Source organism: Austrofundulus limnaeus, unplaced genomic scaffold (assembly GCF_001266775.1).
Source record: "Austrofundulus limnaeus strain Quisiro unplaced genomic scaffold, Austrofundulus_limnaeus-1.0 Scaffold225, whole genome shotgun sequence".
Taxonomy (NCBI): Eukaryota; Metazoa; Chordata; class Actinopteri; order Cyprinodontiformes; family Rivulidae; genus Austrofundulus; species Austrofundulus limnaeus.
Genome location: NW_013952627.1, coordinates 85,538 through 108,410, shown reverse-complemented (window position 1 = coordinate 108,410; position 22,873 = coordinate 85,538). Strand labels below are relative to the sequence as shown.

The 22,873-nt window shown below is 39.2% G+C and overlaps 2 protein-coding genes across 4 annotated transcripts in view; one reads left to right on the top strand and one right to left on the bottom strand.

The window, feature by feature from the left end:
* Positions 1 to 11,231, top strand: part of p2rx1 (purinergic receptor P2X, ligand-gated ion channel, 1) — a gene marked incomplete in the record, with an annotated part of 19,656 nt that extends 8,425 nt beyond the window's left edge. Inside the window, 11 exon segments of one of the 2 annotated variants that reach the window (XM_014019614.1) lie at positions 182 to 239; positions 3,234 to 3,321; positions 4,806 to 4,886; positions 6,665 to 6,806; positions 6,942 to 7,084; positions 8,164 to 8,254; positions 8,342 to 8,407; positions 10,050 to 10,145; positions 10,384 to 10,458; positions 10,600 to 10,635; positions 10,721 to 11,231. In XM_014019614.1, the coding sequence (XP_013875068.1) occupies positions 182 to 239; positions 3,234 to 3,321; positions 4,806 to 4,886; positions 6,665 to 6,806; positions 6,942 to 7,084; positions 8,164 to 8,254; positions 8,342 to 8,407; positions 10,050 to 10,145; positions 10,384 to 10,458; positions 10,600 to 10,635; positions 10,721 to 10,726 (882 nt within the window). 2 annotated transcript variants of the gene reach the window in all.
* A 481-nt stretch (positions 11,232 to 11,712) lies between these two features.
* camkk1a (calcium/calmodulin-dependent protein kinase kinase 1, alpha a) overlaps positions 11,713 to 22,873 on the bottom strand; it is a 74,721-nt gene continuing 63,560 nt past the window's right edge. Inside the window, exons 15-17 of one of the 2 annotated variants that reach the window (XM_014019610.1) lie at positions 22,197 to 22,300; positions 19,611 to 19,658; positions 11,713 to 17,980 (exon numbers count right to left, since the gene is read on the bottom strand). In XM_014019610.1, the coding sequence (XP_013875064.1) occupies positions 17,908 to 17,980; positions 19,611 to 19,658; positions 22,197 to 22,300 (225 nt within the window). In that variant the 3' untranslated portion in view covers positions 11,713 to 17,907. The remainder of the gene's footprint in view (positions 17,981 to 19,610; positions 19,659 to 22,196; positions 22,301 to 22,873) is intronic. The other variant, XM_014019611.1, reaches the window with a different exon arrangement.

The window sequence follows — 22,873 nt, the reverse complement described above, 5'->3', positions numbered from 1 at the left end:
GCTGTGTTGTTGCTATTGGCCACTTTAGCCTTAATTGGTGCAGTGTGGCATAAACAGCAGATTGTGTCAGCTGCATGGTGCTAAAGTGAATGGAAAACTGGGTTCTCATGCTGTTTCGCTGTAATCTTCCACATTCCACAGATGTAAATACAAACTGACCCCGTTCTCTTGTTTCTAACAGCTCGGAGACAAGAAGAAATGCAGCTCCAATGCTGACTGTGAAGGAGGGAGTTTCAAACGTACGGGACATGGTAAATCCTGACGGCCTGAAAGTGTGTGACCTCATCAGTCCTCACTGACTAACCGTCTGAGTCCAGCTGGGACCAGTCAGCTGTGGCTTCTAACACTACCACAGACTAAAACTCCTCTGAAACTTTGCTTAAAGGGATATTTTACATCATCTGAAGGGGTGTTCTGTGAAAAGGTTATGAACATTTAATATCTTACCTGCTCTATAGGTTATAGGTACATAAGTGTAAAGCTGTTATGACATTAAATTATCATTGAGCTACATTAATAAGAAATTGTTGTAAAAACGAGAACTTGAATAGTGTTTTTGACTAACAAGCAGCTGAATGCAGATGCAGAGTGCATTCAGCTGTAGGATTACATGCCTTGGACCAGGTCTGAGCACAAAACCAAAACTCACTTTGTTTTTTGTTTTCATCATCTTTGTAAAATGCAAAAAGTGTCTCAGTCTTAGTTTTCTCCGTCACACTTTAGTCCATTAAGGTCATCAAACATCAGTGAAAGTGATGTCGTACTATGAAATTGTATCACGTTAAAACCAGATGGTCATCTTGTTTCTATGAGATCGTTTTCTGTCCAACAATAATTTCATGTGACAGCGCTACTTTCCCGTAATACAGAGAAATTCAAGATCAAGGCCTTGACATCACAAAAACACAGTTTTGGAAATACGGCACCATTTCTAGAATTGTATTATTAACACTCACACACACACATACTTACAAAAAAAAACACTTTTTGACCCAAAACCCTGTACTAAATATGCCAGGCCTGTATGTGGCGCTGTAGCACAGCCATAAAAACACACCAAAAACAGGAAACAAGGAGTGGAGCATGTTCATAAAACTTTCCCACTGGGGTTGAATTGGTGGACCTTTAGCAGCAGATAGTGTTCGGCAGTATGACCAAAAGTCTGTGTCTCAGTTCATGGGTTGCAACAGACATAGACCATGGCCCACGTTAGCCACAGTCAGCGGTGGGCACAGTTCCCCTAAAGCATTAATAGGAGAACTAATTTCTGATTAGTGCTTTAGGGCTTTTGCTAATTCCTAAATTCATTACTGGATTAGCACTTGCTAAATTTATGAGCTAAACTTATAAGCACCGACTGAGTTCTTTAAATAATATTGATCAATATTATTGTCAACAGCTGAGGGTGAGAGCTGTCAGACGTGTTGGTCACAGGCATGTCACTTATCCACCAGATCAGTGGTYTTTAAACTTTTTTGCTTCCGACCCACAAAATAACAGTTGCAAACACTCCTGACCCCATATAGTACATGTTTACATATGCAAACTTTGCTAATAACTGTGTTAAACATGGGGATAATAATTATAAATAAACCTACTCACAATGATCCTATTTTTTATTCATTTATGATTAAAAAAATTACAATGATTATAATGAAAATGTTCCATTAGCATTTATTTTTGCATTTAAATTGCTGTCTGGAAATCATCTGGGGACCCTCACTTGATGTTTTGTGACCCACAAAGAGGTCCCGACCACAACTTTGGGAATCAGTCACACTAGATTACATATTTACAATATTATAAACACAAAAAAATTATCTCATGTTGACTATGAGGAATGTTCCATGGGTCAGCTGAGTTTTTAGTGCTTTAGAATTAGCTTTTGCCAATTTTTAGGTGTATTAGAATTAGGGGATCTAAATAATAGTTAGTGCTTTAGGGTTARTGCAACAAATTTTTAGATTAGTGGTGCCCACCACTGGCCACAGTCTATGTGGGCCATTGGCTGCTCGTGTCGGCTGCAGAAACGGCTGTGAAAGGAGACATTCTAGGCTACAGAAGATGATTTGTGATCACGATCTGCATCGTTACCATTTTATATCACATTGCATTGGAGGAAACCACCAGGAGTGCCTGGTAGGGGTGGGCAACGTTAGGAATTTTGAAATAAATCCAATATCAAGTAAATATGGGTTATTACTAGTAAAATATTAATTGTTCATAACATTTCCACAGAACCTGACAATATAAAACCTGAACTCTCCCTCCAGTCTTGGCTCATCTTCGATGCTYTGAAGGCGACGGGGTTTCATATCACTTCTCACACTTTATTTGCACAATAGGCTGTGGCCTTGAGCTGCTACACACAGTCTCACACATCATGACTAAGGTAAACATTTATACAGAAATTGTGGATCGCTTTTGGCCGGCACTAAATGAAGGATTAAAATCCACAATCAAGTCTTRGCAACCAAATATTTGGCATTGATGTTGGTACTGTCGTTTGTTGATCTCCGAAGCACAAACTAGAACCCTACCTTAAGCAAGCAAACGCACACATCAGAATAACTCACGCACCAGAGATGATTTGTGTCACAAACCACACAGCGAGGTTCAAAACAGGCATTCAGACACAGTTACATAAACCTGTTGTCCTCCGTGTGTCCCAGACTTCTGCTCTGAGGCGTCCAGGTCCTCAGTGTCTTACATCAACTTCAATAAGAGCAACGCTTCACATCTGTCTGCTTCAGAACCRTCAAATTTACCTTCAGGTGCCAGAGTTCCTTCAGAGGCATCTGCTGCCACTGTGTTTGGAAGCACACGGGGGTGTCCCTGTAGCACGTGGAGGTGGGGGGGCTTCAGTGTAAGGTCAAAGACTGCAGCTAAGAAACCAAACGCCTTCTGCTGCAGAGTTCTCAAAAAAACGACGCTCCAGATAACAAAAAGTGATAGCAACAGCGCTAATCTCACACAGAAATTATATGTCAGGATTCGGCCAAGATAAAGGAAACAGTTATTTCAGCTTTCGCTCTGCTTGGCTTTCATATCTCGCTGCTGTTGATGTTAATGGAAGATAAGGTAGAAACGTGGGGCGGAAAACGTTTCCACTGCTTTTAAAGCTAAAGCCAACAGCCACTCTGTTCAGAGCACACGTTGTACTTCTGCTCCGTGTTTGTTCCAGTTTGAAGTTGGAACTCAGTGATGAGGTTTTGTTTGTTTCCACTTTCAAGGACAAATGACGGGAGTCTGTGTGAACGCCACTAAGACCTGTGAGGTTACAGCTTGGTGTCCAGTCGAAGACGATCGCATCATACCAAAGTAGGTGGACACAACATAGATCAAACTCTTGAAGTATAAGCAGTAAMTATTATYTWTTTATTTWTTTATTTCTGTAGCCAAGCGTAATGCTGCAATAGTTAGATTACTATTTTTTCCAACTCAACTCTTTAATTGTTAATGGTGTTAATTGTTGATGTTAATGGTTAATTCTTAAAAACCACCGGGACCTGGACAAGTCACCAGTCCATCTAAAYAAACCCTTATTAAACCATTTCTTTCATTTTACTCAGGTAGTTGCATAAAATTGTTTGAAATTTTTCAAAAACAAATCATGGCAACAGCAGCTAGCTGTAGCACCTGGCAGATGTATTGTAGAGTTTCTGCAGCAGTCGCCAAGTAATAAGAAACTAATGGTGGCGTATCAGTCCAAGAAACAGAATAATTGGCTCTACTCTGAAGCAACTAGCCGTTAGCATGTTAGTCGTCAGAATAAACTGAGCTCATTTAAAAAGCAACAGGAAAGATCCCTAGTTCAAAATGCATKAACGATGCCTTTTGATTTGCATATTTGTCAAGTTTTGTATTGATAAACCTTCATATGATGCTGTAACATCTGTTCGTTCTTTACTGTCAAACTATCAGAAAAAAAAAACTAAATAACTAAACAAATTAAAGGTCTAGCAGCAATATAATATTCCTGCCACTTTTAATGCCAGAGTTTTATAGGACTAATGTAATATTATTATTCTTATTATTATTTTGGTCAAACCCTGAAAATAACATCTCACAGGAAATCTCCTGCAATATTGCAAGACTCTCGATCAGTTGGCACTCAGTAYGTATTGTGAATGACTCTCTGCTACTACCACATCAAAACTGAGCTTAACATATATAAAGCTGACTGGGRTGATGCTTTCAGGGGTTTGCTAAGCTTGATTAGATGTGGCGTCCATTTTGAACCAACTCCAGAACTTAATCTGAAGCTTACATTAAAATCCATTTGGTGGTTTAAAAGATTTTTTATTTTTATTTTATCGTTATTTAGGCAAACTGCATTGAGATTGCAGATGTCTTTTGCAAGGGCAGTCAGGGTCTGAAGGCAACCTATTGTACATGCTTTCGGGGTGTGGAAACTGAGTACCTGAAGAAAACCTGAACAAGCACAAGGAGAACATGCAAACTTCACACAGAAAGACCCCGGGTCCGAAGTGCTGTTGAGCTTTAAACAGATTGTAATGATCCACAGTTACGCTGAAGCTGAACACATTCAAACATGTTTAACATTTGTTTCAACATTTTCCAGCCTTGAATCTTTTTTTCTTGTAACCTAATCTTAATCTACTTTGAACATGTCAAATAACCAAATCCTTCCAATCTGCTTGGACTCAGATCACTGCAGCTCTACTGAAGATTGAATCTGTTATGTATTTTTTATGACAATTTTCTCTACGTAAAAAAATATTAATTCACAACTCATAAAACATTTCATGACAACATTGATGTTCTTCTTTTTTCTGTTCCAGTCCTCCTCTTCTGATTTCTGCAGAAAACTACACGCTCTTCATCAAAAACTCTGTAACTTTCCCTTCATTTGGCGTCACGAGGTGATGAATGTCATTCATGTCAAACTGAATTCAACCCTGAAGATGTTATTAACACTAGTGGCATAAATCAGAATCTATAACACTTTGGCTTTAGTCATATGCACTCACATTTACATTTAATAAAAGGTCATTCCAGTAATTTATTATGAGAAATTGTTTAACTCAGATTACACATTTCTGGGTTTTTATGGATTAAGCTTAAAAAAATATGTGTTGCATACAATGGACAAATCTCAGTTTGTTTATAACACGAAAAGTTCTTTACGTTCAGCTCTTAAAGTGATGTTTCAGATATTTTGATGTGTGGTTCTATTTCAGCTGCTCCCTCCTGCAGGGGGCGCCATAACAAGTAAACACGCAATACTCTACTGCACTGACCACTGAGCTACTACACTTCTTTTACAGGTTGAGACAATGACTGACAGGTGCATATGCACAGCAAATGGTTCAAACACAAAAATAAATATTACAGAAGTACTATTAAAAGTAGGAATGCTGCAAAAAAATAAAAAATCAGACCAGACAATAACACCACACGGTTTAAGCTTTGCACAGAGTGAGAGACACACTGCCATGAAGAAACACACACCTCAGCAGAACCGAAGAATACAGACATACGGAGAAAATTGCACAGATGTTTAAAAACTAAATTTTAAATTTATTTTAAATTTCATAGCCACAGAGCTAGCCTGGCCCTTGCCTTCCTACRCAGTTCTGCTTAATTCTAGTTTCTCTTCACTGCTCCGTCTGGGATTTCTCCCATAGACAAGGATTTCTTCAGGAGAATTTTGTTCAGGCCAATCAGAGAACAGAAGGCGGAGTTTTGAACGACATGGATATTCTGCACCGTGTCTGCTTATAGTTTATTTTACCTGGCTGGGCCTTCTTAGCTTAGCCTCCTTCACAGTGGACCTGGCATACACATATGGCCAACCGATCCAATCATTTTAAACTTCAACAGAGGCCACGCCTCCAGCAAGAATCACTTCTCTATAGCTGAGAGTCCAGACCCTCGAATGAAGCAAAGTGAAGGACAAGGGTCTTGTTTTAACCAGGCTACCACAGAGCTGGCCTGACAAGGAATAACAGGAAACCTTAGCCTAACACTACTGGATTTAAATATGGAACAATAAGATCTTTAATATAAGATGGAGTTTGGTTGTTGAGAGCTTTGTATGTTAGAAGTAAAATTTTAAATTCTACATGGATCAGTTTTTCTGCATCATTTTTGGAMAAGATGTTTCTAATTTTAGCAATGTTTTCAGGTGGAAGAGGACGGTTCTGGTATAATTTTTAATACGGGGGTTAAAATACATATGCTGATCAAAAATAACACCAAGGCCTTTACATTAGAGCTGAAGGCCAGATTAAGTAAAAGGCTGCAACGTTTATTGGGACACAATAACAGTCCCTCTTGTATCGAGTGTGCTATAGATTTTTTTGTGAAATTTACAGATTTCTGAAGGTCGGTATACAGGTAGTTTTTGTGTGTGTGTTTTAACATTTGCTGTGCATTCGAACCTCAGTCTTTAGAAAGAATGAAGAGAAAATGTTACACTTCCAGTGTAGCCTCAAGGCATTTCTAGCAGGAAGATCAGAATTTAAATACTTCTTCAAATGGAAGTCGTTCAAAAAGCTGTGTAYAAGAGGTTATGTATTAATTGTTCATAACCTTTTCAAYGACCCACACTCAAAAATCTAACATTTCTTTAATATATGTAACTTCTGAAGTAAGCCCTCTGAAGAGCTGTGTTTTCTACTATTTACTGTATTTTTAGGAGTAACCTGGTGGAGGGTATTGATACCAACTACATCAGTCAATGTCTTTACCATCCAAAGACCGCTCCGCTCTGTCCCATATTCAAACTGGGAGACATAGTCAAACTGTCCGGCTTTGAATTTGAAAAAATAGCCAGAGAGGTGAGTGTTCGGCCTCTAATCCTTTCCTTCCACAGTGATTCCTGTAAATGGTTTGTGTGTGAAGAAGCTGGTTTATGTTTTAATCCCATGGATTGTTTTGTGACAGACACTTTCTTGTGTTTGGTGTCCTGACAGGGTGGGGCCATTGGGATTGTAATCGACTGGACGTGTAACCTGGATTTGGATGTGAAACAATGTAARCCAGAGTACAACTTTCATGGTCTATATGGAAATCCCAATAATAAAGACAACAGCGCGTCAATGGGCTACAACTTCAGGTGTGTGAATAAAATTAACGTAACGTTTCAGAAAGCATGATGTTTGTTTGGATCAGGGGCCTGCAACATGTGGCTCTTTGGTCCCTCTGAAGTGGCTCTTTGAAAATGTGACCAAACATAACAGAATTATTTTTTTACACTTACAAAAAAAATCAATTTGTATGCAAATACGAGATCAATACTACTAATACACAAAGAAAAAAACACGTTAGCTCATGCTAGCCTGTTAAATAATTAGCCTAATAAATAATCCAACTTCTTTCTATGATCTTTCTCTTAAATCCATCAGAAGTACATTAAGAATTTGAAGACTACATAATAAGAATTAGAATAAAAAACATATCTGAACAGTTCAGTTAGTTTTTAATGAAATTCGATATGAACTATAKACAGTATTTTTCTTGTTTATGTGTAAAAATATTAATAAAAATAAAATTCACAACATATTTTTTAGTTTTATAATGTCTCCTCTACTGGCTGTAAAGATTTCCGAAAAGGCCTTGAAAAGGCCCACAGACCACCAGTTGATAATCACAGTTGTAATTTGTTTTGTGGCTCTGGACACATTTTATTAGGGAGCCAAGGAGCACAAATGGCTCTTTTGATCGTAAAGGTTGCAGACCCCTGGTTTGGATAAATGTTCAGAATGCGTTGGAATAAAAGATGTTTAGGATGATTATTTATGTCTGTTCTTGTACTTTATCCCTGCTGGTGTAAAAACACAATCTAAAACAACAAATCATTCACAGATTTTGTCTTCATCTTTTCACACTTTAGTCCACATTTCTGCAAAAGACCAGTTTAAACATCAACAAACCTTGTTTGCTGTCACCAAACAGAGCTCTAACTGCTCCCTTCATGTGACTGAAGCTGCTCCTTACATTGCTCTGCTTCAGGCTGTCTCTGTATCACACAGCTCTCTGGTTTTTACACTGAACCAGTGCCAGTTGCCTTGGAGCGTGTAGCTCATGCTGTAATTTTAAGGCTGACCTTCCATCATTTTCTTAACAATGAATTAGAACAGAGTGAAACCTTTCATTTTCATCACTGTTGACCGAACTTATTGTGATAATCCTTAGGTATGCAAAGCATTACATGGAAGATCACGTTCCCAAACGAACCCTCCTCAAAGTGTTCGGCATTAGGTTTGACATCATCGTGAAATCACTGGTGAGTAATCTWAACTGTTCTGTTAATTTAAACAGATTTCTTAAATAAAACAGGAGTTTTGTGTCATAAGAACTGTGTTCTTCACAGGCAAGACAATTTGACATCATCCCAACACTGACAGCAATAGGATCCGGAGTGGGAATCTTTGGAGTGGTAWGTTGCCTCTTCAGTTGTGCTCCTAATACTAAATTACTTAGTGTAAGATAAAAGTTTTATTTATTTATTTTTTTGTGGAAAAGCCATGAACTAATAATACCTTATCTGGGGTAGACAGATCTTTAAACAAAGAAACAAACTAGGCCGAGACGCCCTCTGGCTGTAGGGATGAGCAGGAGGTTGAAGTCAACTTGCTGCTGTTGTGCCTCTGAGTTATACTATATACGTATATTACTAGACATCTGACAAGATGAAACTGGAAGAACAGTGGCCACATCATGGTCTGACCAAACTCCTCTATGTAAAGAAATGGGACTTTGCCCTTGATWAAWAAAATAAAACAAAATAAAATGCATCTCGGTTATTCCCCCGCCTCCCCCGAGTGTTAACACATTAGATGTTTAATGCTTGAAAGAAAGGTCATGTAAAACCAAGGGGTCTTCAATTGTTGACATCTTTTAATCAACTTCTAAACAAAACGTTTCTGTGCCGGTAGATAATTGTATCTCTTTCCAACTACAAAAAAGGCTGAATGGAGTGGGAGAGAGACCTGGAGGGGGAGGAAGTGAAGCGCCTCATTTGCAAAGATTTGAAGTTCCACTTTATATAGACACCAATGAAATGTGAAAAGGAATGATTTAAAAGTATATATCCACTTAAAGTCCAGTATCATCATATATACTGATGGTTATACTCCATGGCTCCACTGGCTGAAGAGCATGGTCGGATCTAGAAGTGATTCAAGATCTGACTGATATGGAGCAAGTCTTTGCAGAWATATCAGGGAAAGGTTTTGCAAAAAGTGGTTGTGGTTTAGATTTAGCTGGATTTACAAGCTAACAGTTAGCCCCAGTGAATTCAAGACCAAAGTACATATCAGCCATGTTAAAATTTTCTTTTCAAAAGCTTCGAGTAGATGTTACTTTATAAACCTGCTGTCAGTTTCACATAACACTGTTTATAGTACAATATTTGCACTAACAGTGCCCCAGGCTGCACAGGAAGTGCAAACTACTGCTGGTATTTTCACCTGTGAATAACCATAGGCTCATTTGTGTTTRTGTGTGTCTTATTATATGAAAAAGCGATCTGTGAACTCCACTGGATTTGTCTGGTTGAACGGTAAAATAAAAATTTAATAAATCTGTAAATAACTGTAACAACTAACAATGTTGTAAAAGTTTAAAAAACATTCAGCACAAACTACTTTTAGGTTTTAGACACAAGTTGTTTTTAAGATTTAATCTCAAACTTTTTCAGATTCATCAGATCAGAATTAAACTGATCTATCGCTGTTGATTCTGAACCACAAGATAGACAGAGACAGCTGATTTATGTTAGAACGAGTCAACACCGTGGCTTCAGGGTGTGATGTGATGAAAACAGACAGATGATTAAAGACAACCATCTTCATCTTTATGAGTTGAGGCATCTCATTTAGGGCTTTATGAACAAACAGAGGCTGTTTAAAGAGTCTGAGCTTATCAGAGAACCRTTTTCTGAAAAAAGGGATGTTTATTTTTTCAAACTTGTTTAAARAGCTAYCTACAACAAGATACTGTTTTTAACTTTTCTGAAAAACCTCACGTCAAAAGATTATACTGTTTAAGCACTCTGTCTGTTGTTTCTTTCCTCTCAGGCAACTGTGGTTTGTGACTTAGTTCTGCTGCATTTGCTCCCAAAGAGAGAGTTTTACAAGAACATGAAATTCAAATACACAGACACACAAACACAGGTAAGCTCTAACGCCTGATGCTCATCTGAAACACAAGGCGGCACCAGAGACAGTTACCAATGCTAGTTRTTAATGTGATTTTTTTTTACTTGTAACATCTTCTGCCAACATCTTTTGGTTGTTGTTATCGTGATCACAGCTAGTAGAGCCGTCTGTGCTCTGTACTTTACAGCTACCTGTAAAGAGAGACAATTCGCAAAGTCTTTACCTCAAACATAGAAACATTTTGTATTTGCAGCAGGAGTCTTTCGGTTTAGACTCAAACACCTATTACACCCTTGATGCACAAGACCAGGTCAAAGACAAGTCCAATGTGAGTGCATGACAAAGTCTGGACAGTAGAGCAGATTTTTCATTATGCTCCCGGTATTTCGATCATGTGATGATGAGGATTATATGGAGGAGTAAATGTCTAACTGGTTCCTGCTCTGTGGGTTTGGTTTGTGTCCTACAGGATCCTGATTCGGAGGCAGGAAGCACAGAGACTGAGGTAGAGGAAATAAGACCACGTTATGCTCGTGTTGTTTAGCAGGCGAGGTTGATATTTTTGTTTTCTGTTTAATTTTCTTGTGTAGAAGTGACCTGGGAGCTAAGAGGCCAATAACCGTGCCGCTTTATTCGGTGTGCTGCCACCACGGATCGCACAAGATCACACCGACACACTCTAAACTAGACTCCTGGGACTGGACTCAGTTTTCTACATGTCCTGTTTTCTTTCTGATCCTCAGCAGCGTCTTCAGCAGCCAACGCCCTCCCACTTTTACAGCCAACCTGAGCGACTGCAATTCTTCCTGTTCTGCTAACAAAGCTCTTGTCGTATGTGTACTTTTTGGGTGTCGCTCAGTTTGCCTTCGCTCGTACAACGGGTGTAACCTTCACGACTTTACTGGTGACTGGAAACGAGCGGGTGAAGAAGGACGAACGGTGCGGCACCTTAGCGTGTCCGTGTGTGCACAGATCATTACCTCTGTCAGCGTCGCTGTCAGYGCAAAAACAAACAGAAGTTGTGTTTGCATGTGTTACTGGAGTCACCCACACCACTAGTGTCAGTYGTGACCATCAGTTCATTAAAGTGGTACAGCAATACTTGTGACTTTTTATAAAACAGCAACAGAGAAACATTTAGGTGTTCAGAAATTTATTCTTTTGTTTTGAATTGTTTTTGAATATGTTCAGGAGTACAAAAGCATGCGAAAATAGCTTATTTATATTGGTACATATTTACACAGACGACCGCATTCCACTGCAACGTGCCATGCTTCTGTTTTAGTGACCTGACATAGGTGAGGGGTACACTCAGATATGTGTGAGACGACATGACACAGAAGCTCAGAGACAACAGGCATCTTAAACATCCAGACAGAAACATTAAGATACACAGCRGTGATCAAACACTCCCTGATTTCACATTATACACACACACATACACACACAACTCCTCTGGAGAGAAATACGATCTGAAATTTGGATGAAATTAGCTGTGCAGCACTGACAGCTCAACATTATTACTGCGATTCCCCACAGAAAACGCAAGAAAAGATCACAAAGCATACATAACGAGAGCAAACCGCTGCAGAGACTCTTTAATCGCTTACTTTGTGTAAAACTCTGCAGATGTGCAAAAACCATGGATAAACAAAGTAAAAACACTACAAAGTGTTAAAATCTGAAAGAAAATAAGAAGTCAGTGGACGTCGCAGACTGTATCTCCCTGGGCTGCATCTGTTTGTGACAAGTTGRAAACATTTGCAAAAATGTCTCATAACATGCACGTTCTGAAAGTCCTCACATGTTCAAAGAGTCTGACACAACTTTACTCTTAAATTAGTCACAGATAGGGTTCTTCTACCTGAGAGGTTCCAGTTCTAGATCAGGACTGGTGCTAGTTTAAAAAAAAAACAGCACAAAAAGGAAGGAATAAGAAGGAATTTGTGAYTGGTAGACTACTTTTTTGTTGTTACAATGCTTCTTGACAGTAAATCTTACACCATTTGAAAGCCTCTTAATTTGCCTTTTAAATGGAGCCACATTTGTAAGGAACATGCATTTGTGGGATGARAAATACAGCRAAGTATTTTGGTTGTGCAYATGAAAAATCTGMCAAAMTGTATGTACAGTTTATYTTTCTGCTGYTCTTGACTCTTGTTTTAAGCTTCTGGTCCACCCAGGTGCCCTAATCTGCTGTAAGATTTATTACCTCSAAGCAATGTTACAACCATGAAATAATCTACTAAACAGGTTTCCTTACTCTTTGTGCCTAATATAGTTAAAGAGCCAACTTAGAGCGACGTTGTTGCATCATWTTTAACATCTCTTTACTCGTCAATAAACAGTTAATGAACTTTGTAACACATTTTTTGTTCTCTCCTCATGGGGACTTGACCCCTGACCCTAATCCTAACCTAAACTCAATTCACACAGTAGTCCTAAACCGAAMCCCTGACCCASCAAYGGTATTTCCCCCAATRGGGACCRGACTTTTATCCACATAAGGAACAGTGGGTCCTSACCAGGCTGTACTGGGRAAATGGTCAAAAATCGTCCCCACTMGTTAGYAACAACATGTGCATTCACATGCATATTTGTTGCATTAACCATTATTCCATTATGTTGCCTAAACTTGACCTCACTATTACTAGAACACGCCTAACCTAACTAACCTAAACTCAAAAAATTTAAAAAAAAAAACCCAACATTAGGACCTGGGTTGGTTCCCATAAGATGTCCTGATCCTGACCAGGCAGATGATCACACCAGATACTGTCAGAAAAAGGCAACAAACGGTACCACGTGCTGTTTGAGATGAAACTGAACAGGGAAGGCAACCGAACCTCGCTGTTTTTTGTCTGAGGCTACGCAGAGTGCCGGATCCTGACAGAGACAGCTACTGTATTTTATCCACCACCAGGCACAATGATGGGTGAGATAGATTAACATCAAACTTCAGGAGAGTTTCGCTATGAACCAAATGTTGACTGATTGGAAAAAAATATTGTGGCAAAAGAAATTTGTACATTATGAACATCGCAGTTTGAAGTTTCACAAGAAACATGTCTGACATACGAATTCAGTCTGATTCTGAGTGAAAACTTGATTTTCTCACAATTCTGAGCCCAACTCGCTGCCAACAATCAGCCCAGTGAGATACAATCTGATTTTCTTCCACTGAACGTAAGAGAACGTCAAGAAGAATAAATCAAACCAACATTGTAGTAAAGGGTCACAAAACACACAGACAGAATAAAGAGAACCTAAAAGATCTGTSTTACTGCAGAGGATTAATCATGTTGGAAAGATGGGAAATCCATCATGACAAAATATTCATGGTCCGAAGCATCTTTACAGCAGAAAGATCAAACAAAACTGAATTTAATTTTTTCCTCTCCGGTACAAACACAACAAAAGCAGCCATTTGTATTCTTTTTTTTTTTGTGTGCTGCTGCTGTAACAAACAGGAGAAAGTGTTTGTAAAAAAATACTAATAAAAAAGCAGGTGCGACATGCAGATCAGTAGCAAAGAGAACTGCTTCAAAAAGCACAGCAAACATGGTCGTTTACAGGTGAACTCATTCACTGTACAATGGTTAGCGGCTGGTTTGAAAGGATTTTAACATGTGAGCAGAAAAGCTGCGAAGCTGAGACGTTTTATCTGAAACCACTTTAAAGAATAAACAGATCTGTGGCAAGAAGAATGAGTCAAAAACACGCCGACGCTAAAGACTTCCCTTTTACCAAGTGTCTGCACAAACAACTTTAGATTAAAAATACAGTATAAATATAATTAAGAATTTTGTTAAAACAGGTTTTAGGCAAATAAATACAGCAAAGTCACACTTTTTGGTTTTAAGAGCCCTTTGTGAAGGCCACTCAGCAAGCAGGCAAATAAAATCATCTTCTATTAAGTTAGAAATAAGAAAAAGCTATACATTCTCCAAATTTCACATTATAAAGTGGACAGCAGCTTTCAGAATCTTATAACCATTCATCATTGGGTTTTTATGCTTTAGTTTTACTGATAACTGTGAAATACTGAGGTCAGGAGGGGWAAACAGCGTCTCTTATCAGAAACASGAGCTGAGAACCATTTCTCTGCTGTGGGGAAACTTGTTTCTAAAACAAATCTAAGTAGAGATCTAATAAATTACAACCCTCACTGCTCCGCACCACAYCACACACACACAGGGTTTTACAAATCATAACATGAACATTTGTCCTTTGTTTATCTCCCCTCAGCTTTCAGGAGCCGAGGTGAGGCAGAAGAAACTTTACCCAGAGTTCAAACGCACACAAATCATTCAATATTTTGTTTTTAAAAGATAGTTACAGGTGGGGTTCAGTGGGTTTGCAAATCTTYCATATGTATTTCCATTATTATGTACATGTGTGACCCATCACATCTAACTGAGGATAAAATCCAATTTGGTCAAAATGACCTGATCTTGTCTTTTTAAGCTACATGTTGATCCCTGGACCATCCTGAGATAAACAGCTCCCGACCTGCTGATATTTGGTCTGAATCCTATTTTTAGATTATTCTAAAAAGGAATTTCTGWCGCCATTATTAAATAAACTTCAAATAGTTTTAAGATATTTAGATTTCTCAGCTGGGAAGAAAACGATCTTTGGGAAAACACGAAAAAATTTAAAGCATCTTTGCTCAAAATTGTGTTTTGTGTTGCTGCTCAAAAAGTTATTCAAAATCTTTTTAAAGATTAGATTTCAGGCCGTTTTTTCAAAACATCCAAAGACAAAGTATTTATTTTTTTAGATTTTGACTCAATTTAATTGCTGCAAATGTTTTAATCAACGCACTTGTAGCTGCTATTTCTCCACAGACCACTTTGGGGCCTGATCCTTGGTTCGACGTGATCGTCACAAATTTCTACAATTTTTTGCACAATTTTGTGTAAACAGCAGCAGCTCGCTCAGCCTTTCCAACAAAACTCTAAATAACTACGTATTGTAAAACAGCAGTAATGTCAGGGTTTATGAAGGAACATTTCAGTGATAAAAAGTTGAGTTGTTTTTAAGGCGTAACCATTTGATTTGGAACTAGGTTTGTGCAAAATCACATCGATGTATYGTCAGAGAAACCGTCACCTGTTAATAWTTGCATTTAGTAATTACTGCGATCAGTGCTGTGTGACGATGTGTCATCGTGCGCAATGCTCACTATCAAGCACGTGAGCCAATATAACAACAATGGTGCAAGGCGGAGCAGCTAATGCTAATCTTACTTATTTTGATTATTTATTAGGTTGTTTAATCGCCTGAAACACGGCCACTGACTGGAGTACAAGGAAAGCTTAAATATGTGAACCAACCGAGGTAACGCAGGCTAAACAAACTCTCCTCCAGCAAATGGTGGAAACAAATCWACTCAGGTCAGAATCCAGCTGTTAAAATGAATACGTTCTCAGATTTACAGTCAAAAATATGCAATGATTATTAGATGACAGTTGCCATCTATTAATCATCAGCTAAATATTAAGGGAGCAACAATTCCTGCATCTGCATCAAACTGTTCACTGTGCAGTGCTTTAGGTTCAATATGTATGGAACAATACAGATTTTTAAAATGTGTTTTATCATCTTGTCTTGTGAAGATGCACTGTGTGGAAGGATCAGTGGATCTGTGTTCGACTACTCCACCTAGGCTGCATCATCAAGCACAGATCCACTGAGAAACTTGCTGTTTCAGCAACATTTCATTTAAAAACTACTTTTGAAGTTAAACAAATGTTCATAATTACTTTCAATAAATTGCAAGTTAAGAAGGGCGTGGACATTTCTGTGACCCTAACGTATTGAATCATGTATTTTCAGTATCGTTGCGCCCCTACTAAATACTATTTTATATGGTTGTGACTTATGTAATCTTTTCATGTGTGCTGTTTATTTGTGCCCAGGTCCTCCTTAACAATGACGTCTCAGTCTAAATGGGGTTTTAAATTTGGTTAAATAAAAGGGGAAAAAAAGCCATAACTAATCRTGATGATTTGTTCAACCCTGGTTAGAACTGTGCGTTTTAGCATTAGCTTGTCAAAATAAACACCTGTGTGATGCGTCACAGGTAGCAGAGTGAAAGGGTTGTAGAATACTGTGTGAATGAACCAATCAGATTCTACTGTGCCTGGAGCGTAACGGTTTCTCTAAACCCAGGTGATTCAAGGAGCTATCTACAACAGGTAAGATGCTTCTAACTTTTCCACAGAACCCCACTACAAAAAGACCAACTTGTTCCTTTAGAGATCGGCTTAAGTTCAGCTCTGAGTGAAAATCAACAGTAGAGATAAAAGTCATMTGTAAACAAACCTCAAAAATCTTTAACTGATATTTTATTGTAGTTTAAAACCAACCCTTAGACTCATGGACAAATAAACTCATAATGATAAAAAAAAAACTAAACTTTTTCAAGTCTTTAGGAGTTTCATTTATGGTAAAGACCAGGCCTGATTTCCTCCATATTTAAACTAATTCACAAACAAATGTTGGTTAAAGGCAGCGGCCTAAAAACACTAAAATGAAATGAAATACATTTAAATATAAACCTGTGATACTGATGAACTCCAATAATTAGCATAAATTGCTTACATTAAAAAGTTTAAATAAAATTGAAGTAATCTGAAATGATTTGAGGATTTCTGAGGAAATTTACATCACAGTTAAATATCCAACTAAATGGCCTATTTTTTTATCATTTGCGACAAATACAGAATAGACTTAAAGAGGCCTGAAAGTTTCATTTTTCTATTTTTTCCCTAAGACTTTGCATGTTCTAAGAGCTTAAAATACCAACAATAAGTTTATTACTGATTTATTTCACAATGCCACAAGCTATAGTTTTAATATGTAGTATTTATGYAACACTAATTGAGTTGTGTTATCTTCAGTTTCAAATTTTGTGGATCAGAGCTGATTTGATTTAGTGGAAAAAGGAACAAAAATGACTAAATTGCAAAAGCTGCAGAACCCTGGTGTTCAAAATGTTACAGGATTTATTTGGAAGATGTTGGAGAAAATAAAGTTATAAAAAAATACTCTATTAACTCTTTAGAGCTTCGAGCTTTGATTCAGATCTCAGACTTGTCTGTCCAAATCTGGCTTTAGTTGAAATCCACATGTATTGGAACATTCAAAAATAAAAAGCAGGACTAAAGTWGGAGTAGACGCGTAAAATACCTGCTAGCACATAAATAATCCCACATCCCAGCTGAGCTGCTGCTCCTCAGGCTCCTCCTGTCAGCTTCAGGTCTGTCCTGATTCTGTGGAAAAGTTAGCGATGGCACAGACAGAATGAGCACATTTACATGGATGTACTGTATTTACATATATGTACTGTATTTAAAACAAAAAAGCCCTGTTGTTCACTGAAGAGACTTCAACATGCTGACGTGAGCGAGACGAGCGTCCATTCAGTGTTTCCTGTCCTGACRGACATGTGGACAGTCTGACAGTGTTAATCACCATGCACATAAATAACATTAAAAAGTCCTGCTTTTCTTCACATTACACTTRAATTCCAGTTGCATCTCATTGAACAGGTAACGCTCAGGAATGTTCTTTTCATTGGTTCATCAGTCAGTGGTTCATGACAATCCTGTAGACCAAACTCGGGGTTTAGGAGCTTTACAGGCAATATTTTATCTTAAAGATTTTTTTTATAGAACGCTGCTGATTTGAATGGATGGGTGTGTGAGAGCACAGTGGTTTAAAGGGAAAAGGGTGTGAAGCAGAACATGTTGGTGGTGAAGCTTTGCTCTCAGGAGAAGGCCTCGTCTTCATGCAGGTCCTCCAGCTCTCCCTCCCTGGGCCCGTCGCCTGAGCTGCTCTTTCTAAAAACAGCAATTAGAAAGAAGAGAAATCAACACCAGCAGATTCTTATTGTTTTCATCCCACAAGCCTGACAGCCAAGGCGAGGCAGAAATCTAGAGGGTTACAGAAGTATTCACACACCCAGCTCTTTTTCTCCTGTTTTATTGACTCAAACTCTAAAACTTCAAGTATATTTTCGGAGCTCTGTGACTTTAAATTTACACAATATACAATAACTACTACTGGATGTGTGCGTCTGATTTACAGCAATCTTTAAAACAACCTATGGATTTAAACATTTAACTGGTTCTTCTTAATCAACCAACTTTATTTGTCCCCATAAAGAACAAGGTGTAACAAAATAAGACGATGAGCTGGGAMGAGATAAAACACAAAACATGGTCAAATAAAATATGACAAGGTGAAAAAATACAAGAATAAACAATATTAAAATCTATGCCAAAACATGTTTAAGAGGCTGAAGGCAACAGGAACTCAGCTGCTTGTGAGACGCAGCTGATTTATCAAAGCTGTGCGTGTGTAAAAAGCTGATTTATCAACCGTGTGCAGCGAGGACTGCGTCAGATCAGCAAAATTCATTTAGTGTTTGCTTTCATCAATATGCCGAATATATGGTGGTTATCAGAATGTGCAAAATACCGGGAGGATAAACAGTTATAATCATTTATTAGCCTCAGTGTGATTTATCAAACCTGAAACTGGTGATTTAGAACGTTTGACTGGAACGTTTCACAGTTATCTGCTTTGCCGCCACAGTGTGGGAAATAAAAACTAGCACATGCTAATTTAAATGAACATCTAACTGCAGCTTTAAAAAATATAAACAKAAATTAGAAACGTGAAACAAATCTATCTCAGCTGTGAGTTGAGGACAAGTGTGTTGTGTATTTATTTTTTTGCTCTAAATGCAACCTGCACTACATTAATATTTAAAATGAACGTGATTGTGTTTTTCTTTGAACTCTTTAGGAGGGGGGAAATAAGACGGCTCAACCCTAACCTCCACCGGCTGCAGCAAAGGGTCTGCGTAAGCGCTGGGTTGTGGGGCTGCGGCGCATGTTTTGGTTGACAAATTATTTAAGCTTTTTTTAAATTATTTGATGTTAAAGTATCACTTCAAACTTCGAGATAGCTTTGCAACAAGAAAAAGTAAAAAATAAGAAAAAAAAATCTTATTATGTTATCTTCCCAACTTATTCTGTGGCTTCTAAAGGTGATGAATGGGGATTCAAAATAAACACCCCTTTTTGGCTTCAGATTTTTTAGAATTATTTAAAATGTTTTTTTCTTGTTTCAATACATTAATCTGACATATTTTGTCAAAGTCCATTACTTCTAGTCACATTTAAATTCTTTTCAAATTGGAGGTCTTAAGGAAACAAAATCAAAAAAGAATACCAAAAGAGGGTGAATAGTTTTGCAAACCACTTTATACAATAACAATGTAAAGCTAATGATAAAACCAGCATGGATATCAGAGAAGCACACAAAACAAAACAAGGTTTGAACGAGACGAGACGAGAGCTGAGGAAAGGAAACGGCATCACGTCACATGATTGAGTGCAGAGCTCTGTAACATGACGACRACGAGCTGGCAGGTGAGTCGGCTCGCTTTGCAAAAAGTGTTACCTGCGTGAGGGGTGGAGTTTTAGAGAGGGCCGGAGGGGCCATGAATCCCTGCAGCAAGGTGGGAGAAAAGACGGGAGAAGTCAGAGCTGAGGGGCCAGAGATGCCGTGACAGGTGGGAAAGAGTCATTTTAATATTACACTTTAATAAMCAACACTTATTGTAAATAATGCTAAAAAGCAATGTAGCTCTTTGCATCAACACAGATTCATAATAGAGTCCATCTCTCACTCTGTTCAGCCAGTAAAACGTGAGARATCTGATGTGCTGATTGCATCATGCTGACTGAAATAAGAGTGAGATGTTTCTACGTCAGCATGATGAAAGATGATGCTTGGAAACATTCCCGAGGTTGATGTGAGGTCAGTCACTCTGCAGGAGGCTGTGATCTCACTTAATGTCAATGTCTGCTTATAATTTCAACAACAAATTAGATTTCCTGTCAAGCAACCATTCGCTCCTTCTGTGATTCAGATTTTAGCTTTGATTCTCTGTGGCATCGTTCACACACGCTTCTGMAACGTCGCTGGTTTCTGTCTAGAGTTGCTTTAGTTTTCTGCAAAAGATCTTGTATTGGCGACATGAGATTCGGATCACTGCGTAAAGCCTTCTCCAGCACATCCCAAAGATTCTCACTGGGGTTCAGGTCTGGACTCTGTGGTGGCCAATCCGTGTGTGAAAATGATGTCTAATGCAATCTGAGACTGATGAATTCTGCCATAGTCATCTTGGATCATGCCAGCGTCAATCGGGAAAGAGAAAATCTATTGATTCCATTGAATAACCAGGGGYCGGATTTATAAAACTTGCGTACGCCACTCTTCACGCCAAGGTTGTGATTTATAAAATCCAAACTTGACGTGAAAATGTGCGGTGCCTCACACCAGCTCTGACCCATGCGTACGCTCATTTTGGAGATGGGAAACTGCGACACAGATGGTGAAGTGAGGAATTAKAGCCACACTGTAATGATCACTGTCAGATWTTTAATTTCACTTCATAATTAGACTTAGATTTTAGATYGACTTTAGCTTTCTTAACAGTATSATTTATGCTTCTGCTGGTGAGCCATGAGGACCTTTGAAATAATAAACTTACGAGAAGCTACACACTATCATGTCCATCTTCTTCTGGTTTTCCATAGTTGGGTCGCAGAGGAAAGAGGTCCAGGAGAGAAAGTCAGAGCCCCCTCTCCCCAGCAACACTTTCCAGCTGGTCCTGAGGGACTCTGAGGCATTTCCTCCTCCCAGTGAGATGTGCTCGAAACACCTCTAAAGGGAGGTGTCCAGGAGGCATCCTAACCACATGAACCACCTCAACTGGCTCCTTTTGATGTGGAGGAGCAGTGGCTCTACTCTGAGCACCCCCCCCCCCCCCCATCTCTAAGGCTGAGCCCGGCCACCCTACGAAGGAAGATCATTTCGGCCGCCTGTATCCGGGATCTCATTCTTTCAGTCATGATCCACRCCTCATGACCACAGGTGAGGGKTGGAACGWAGACAGACCAGTAAATCGAGARCTTTGCCTTTCGACTCAGCTCCTTCTTCACCACGACTGACCGAAGCAACACCCTCATTACTGAGGATGAGGCCCTAATCCATCGATCCATCTCCCGCTCCATCCTACCATCACTCATGAACAAGACCCCCAGATAATTAAACTCCTCCACTTGAGGCAGAGACTCTCCCTTGACCCAGAGGGGGCATTCCACCCTTTTCCGGTCAGCACACTGCATCAGTTAAATAACTTTTGTCGGCTGAAACAGAAKCAGTCCTGCAGTAATTATCCAATAGGAGGTTCTTACTATTTGCTTATTAAATCCAGATGGTGACCTTTTTTTGTGGCCAGGCAGTGAATTATTCTAATCATAAAACATACTTATCATGTGAGAGTCCTAGAAATACAGAAATACACGGAGTTCTTGCACGCAGCCAGCAGGGGGCAATGTGATTTTACAYATCGCCACTGGCTCTGTCCTCACAGCAGCTCTGTGAGGGCAAGCCTCAGCCCAGACGGAGGAGAAATCCTCTAATAAACTCATCTCGGTGGGCTCTGAAGGTCCGTCTTTCTGACAGAGCGTCGGACACACAACCCTGTTGTTTCGGGGGCATCCACACCCCAGCTGGAAGCAGATAGCTGCGCTCCAATTTGCCCTTGGCTGTGCATGTTTTTGAAACTGCATGATGGGATCAGCCTTTTCCCCGTGTGATRCTTTCAATTCATGTAAGAGAGGAAATCCAAGGTCGGCCTGAAGCACCAGCTTGACTATTTCATCTCGTGTCACTCTGAATGCTTGGAGCTTTAAAACCAACACACATACACATACACACACATACATTCAGAGAAAAGCACTTACAAAAGATGTAAGCTCTACTGCATACAATGAAAGCCTGAATTATGGTGCTATGGCAACACAAAGCAGCAGGTGCTGCAGCAAGAGTGAGTGCAAGTTAACCTGATGGAACAGGAAGAGGAGTCAGTGGGAAGGGGAGCGATGTCAGAAGCAGGACTGGGTCTGTGGAGGTCTGTCTTTGAGGGCTGGGTGTGAACAGACTCGTCATGTAGAAAAGATGGGGATGTTTGCTTACATGAGCAGGCTGCCGGGTGCAGACATGGAGCGCTCCTCCCGCCTGCTCGGGCACTCAAAGGGGTTACTGAACGAGCGCTTCCTCAGCATGGCTTTCACCAAGATCTGAAACAGACACACGGGAACGCAGACAAGTCTCAGCTCTCRTTTTCGAGTCTGAGAGTTCTGTGAAGCTAAAAGAAAAGCCTCCAGACCAGGGGTGCCCAACCATTTTGCCTGAGAGGGCCAAGATTAAAAATCATTTTCCCTGAAAGGGCCAAAATTAAAATCAATCTGAGGGTGGTGGGCCAAATGCAATAATATAATACACGGAATGCAAATACTTCAAGTAAATTTGTATTTTTTATGATTAAGTTAGCAGCCAGTGCGGTTGCCCTCCTTTTTTGTTTGTTTTTTCAGCCCATGGACATGGAGAAAATTCAACGTTTGCTTGGCAACAAAGGCTCATGGGACTTTTCATAATTTAAAATTTGAGTACCCGGTATATGTGGTCTTATAAGGTGTGGAAATCTAGGTATGGACTTAAATCTAATATAAATGTCTCTTGAAGTTACTTGCATTTTAAGTTTAATCTTAACATATTTCAAGGATAAAGTACCATTATGAGTTAGGACTATCCAACCCATTCTCACTCCCAACTCGTCACATATTGACGTTTTGCAAGGTTCCCTCTACGTC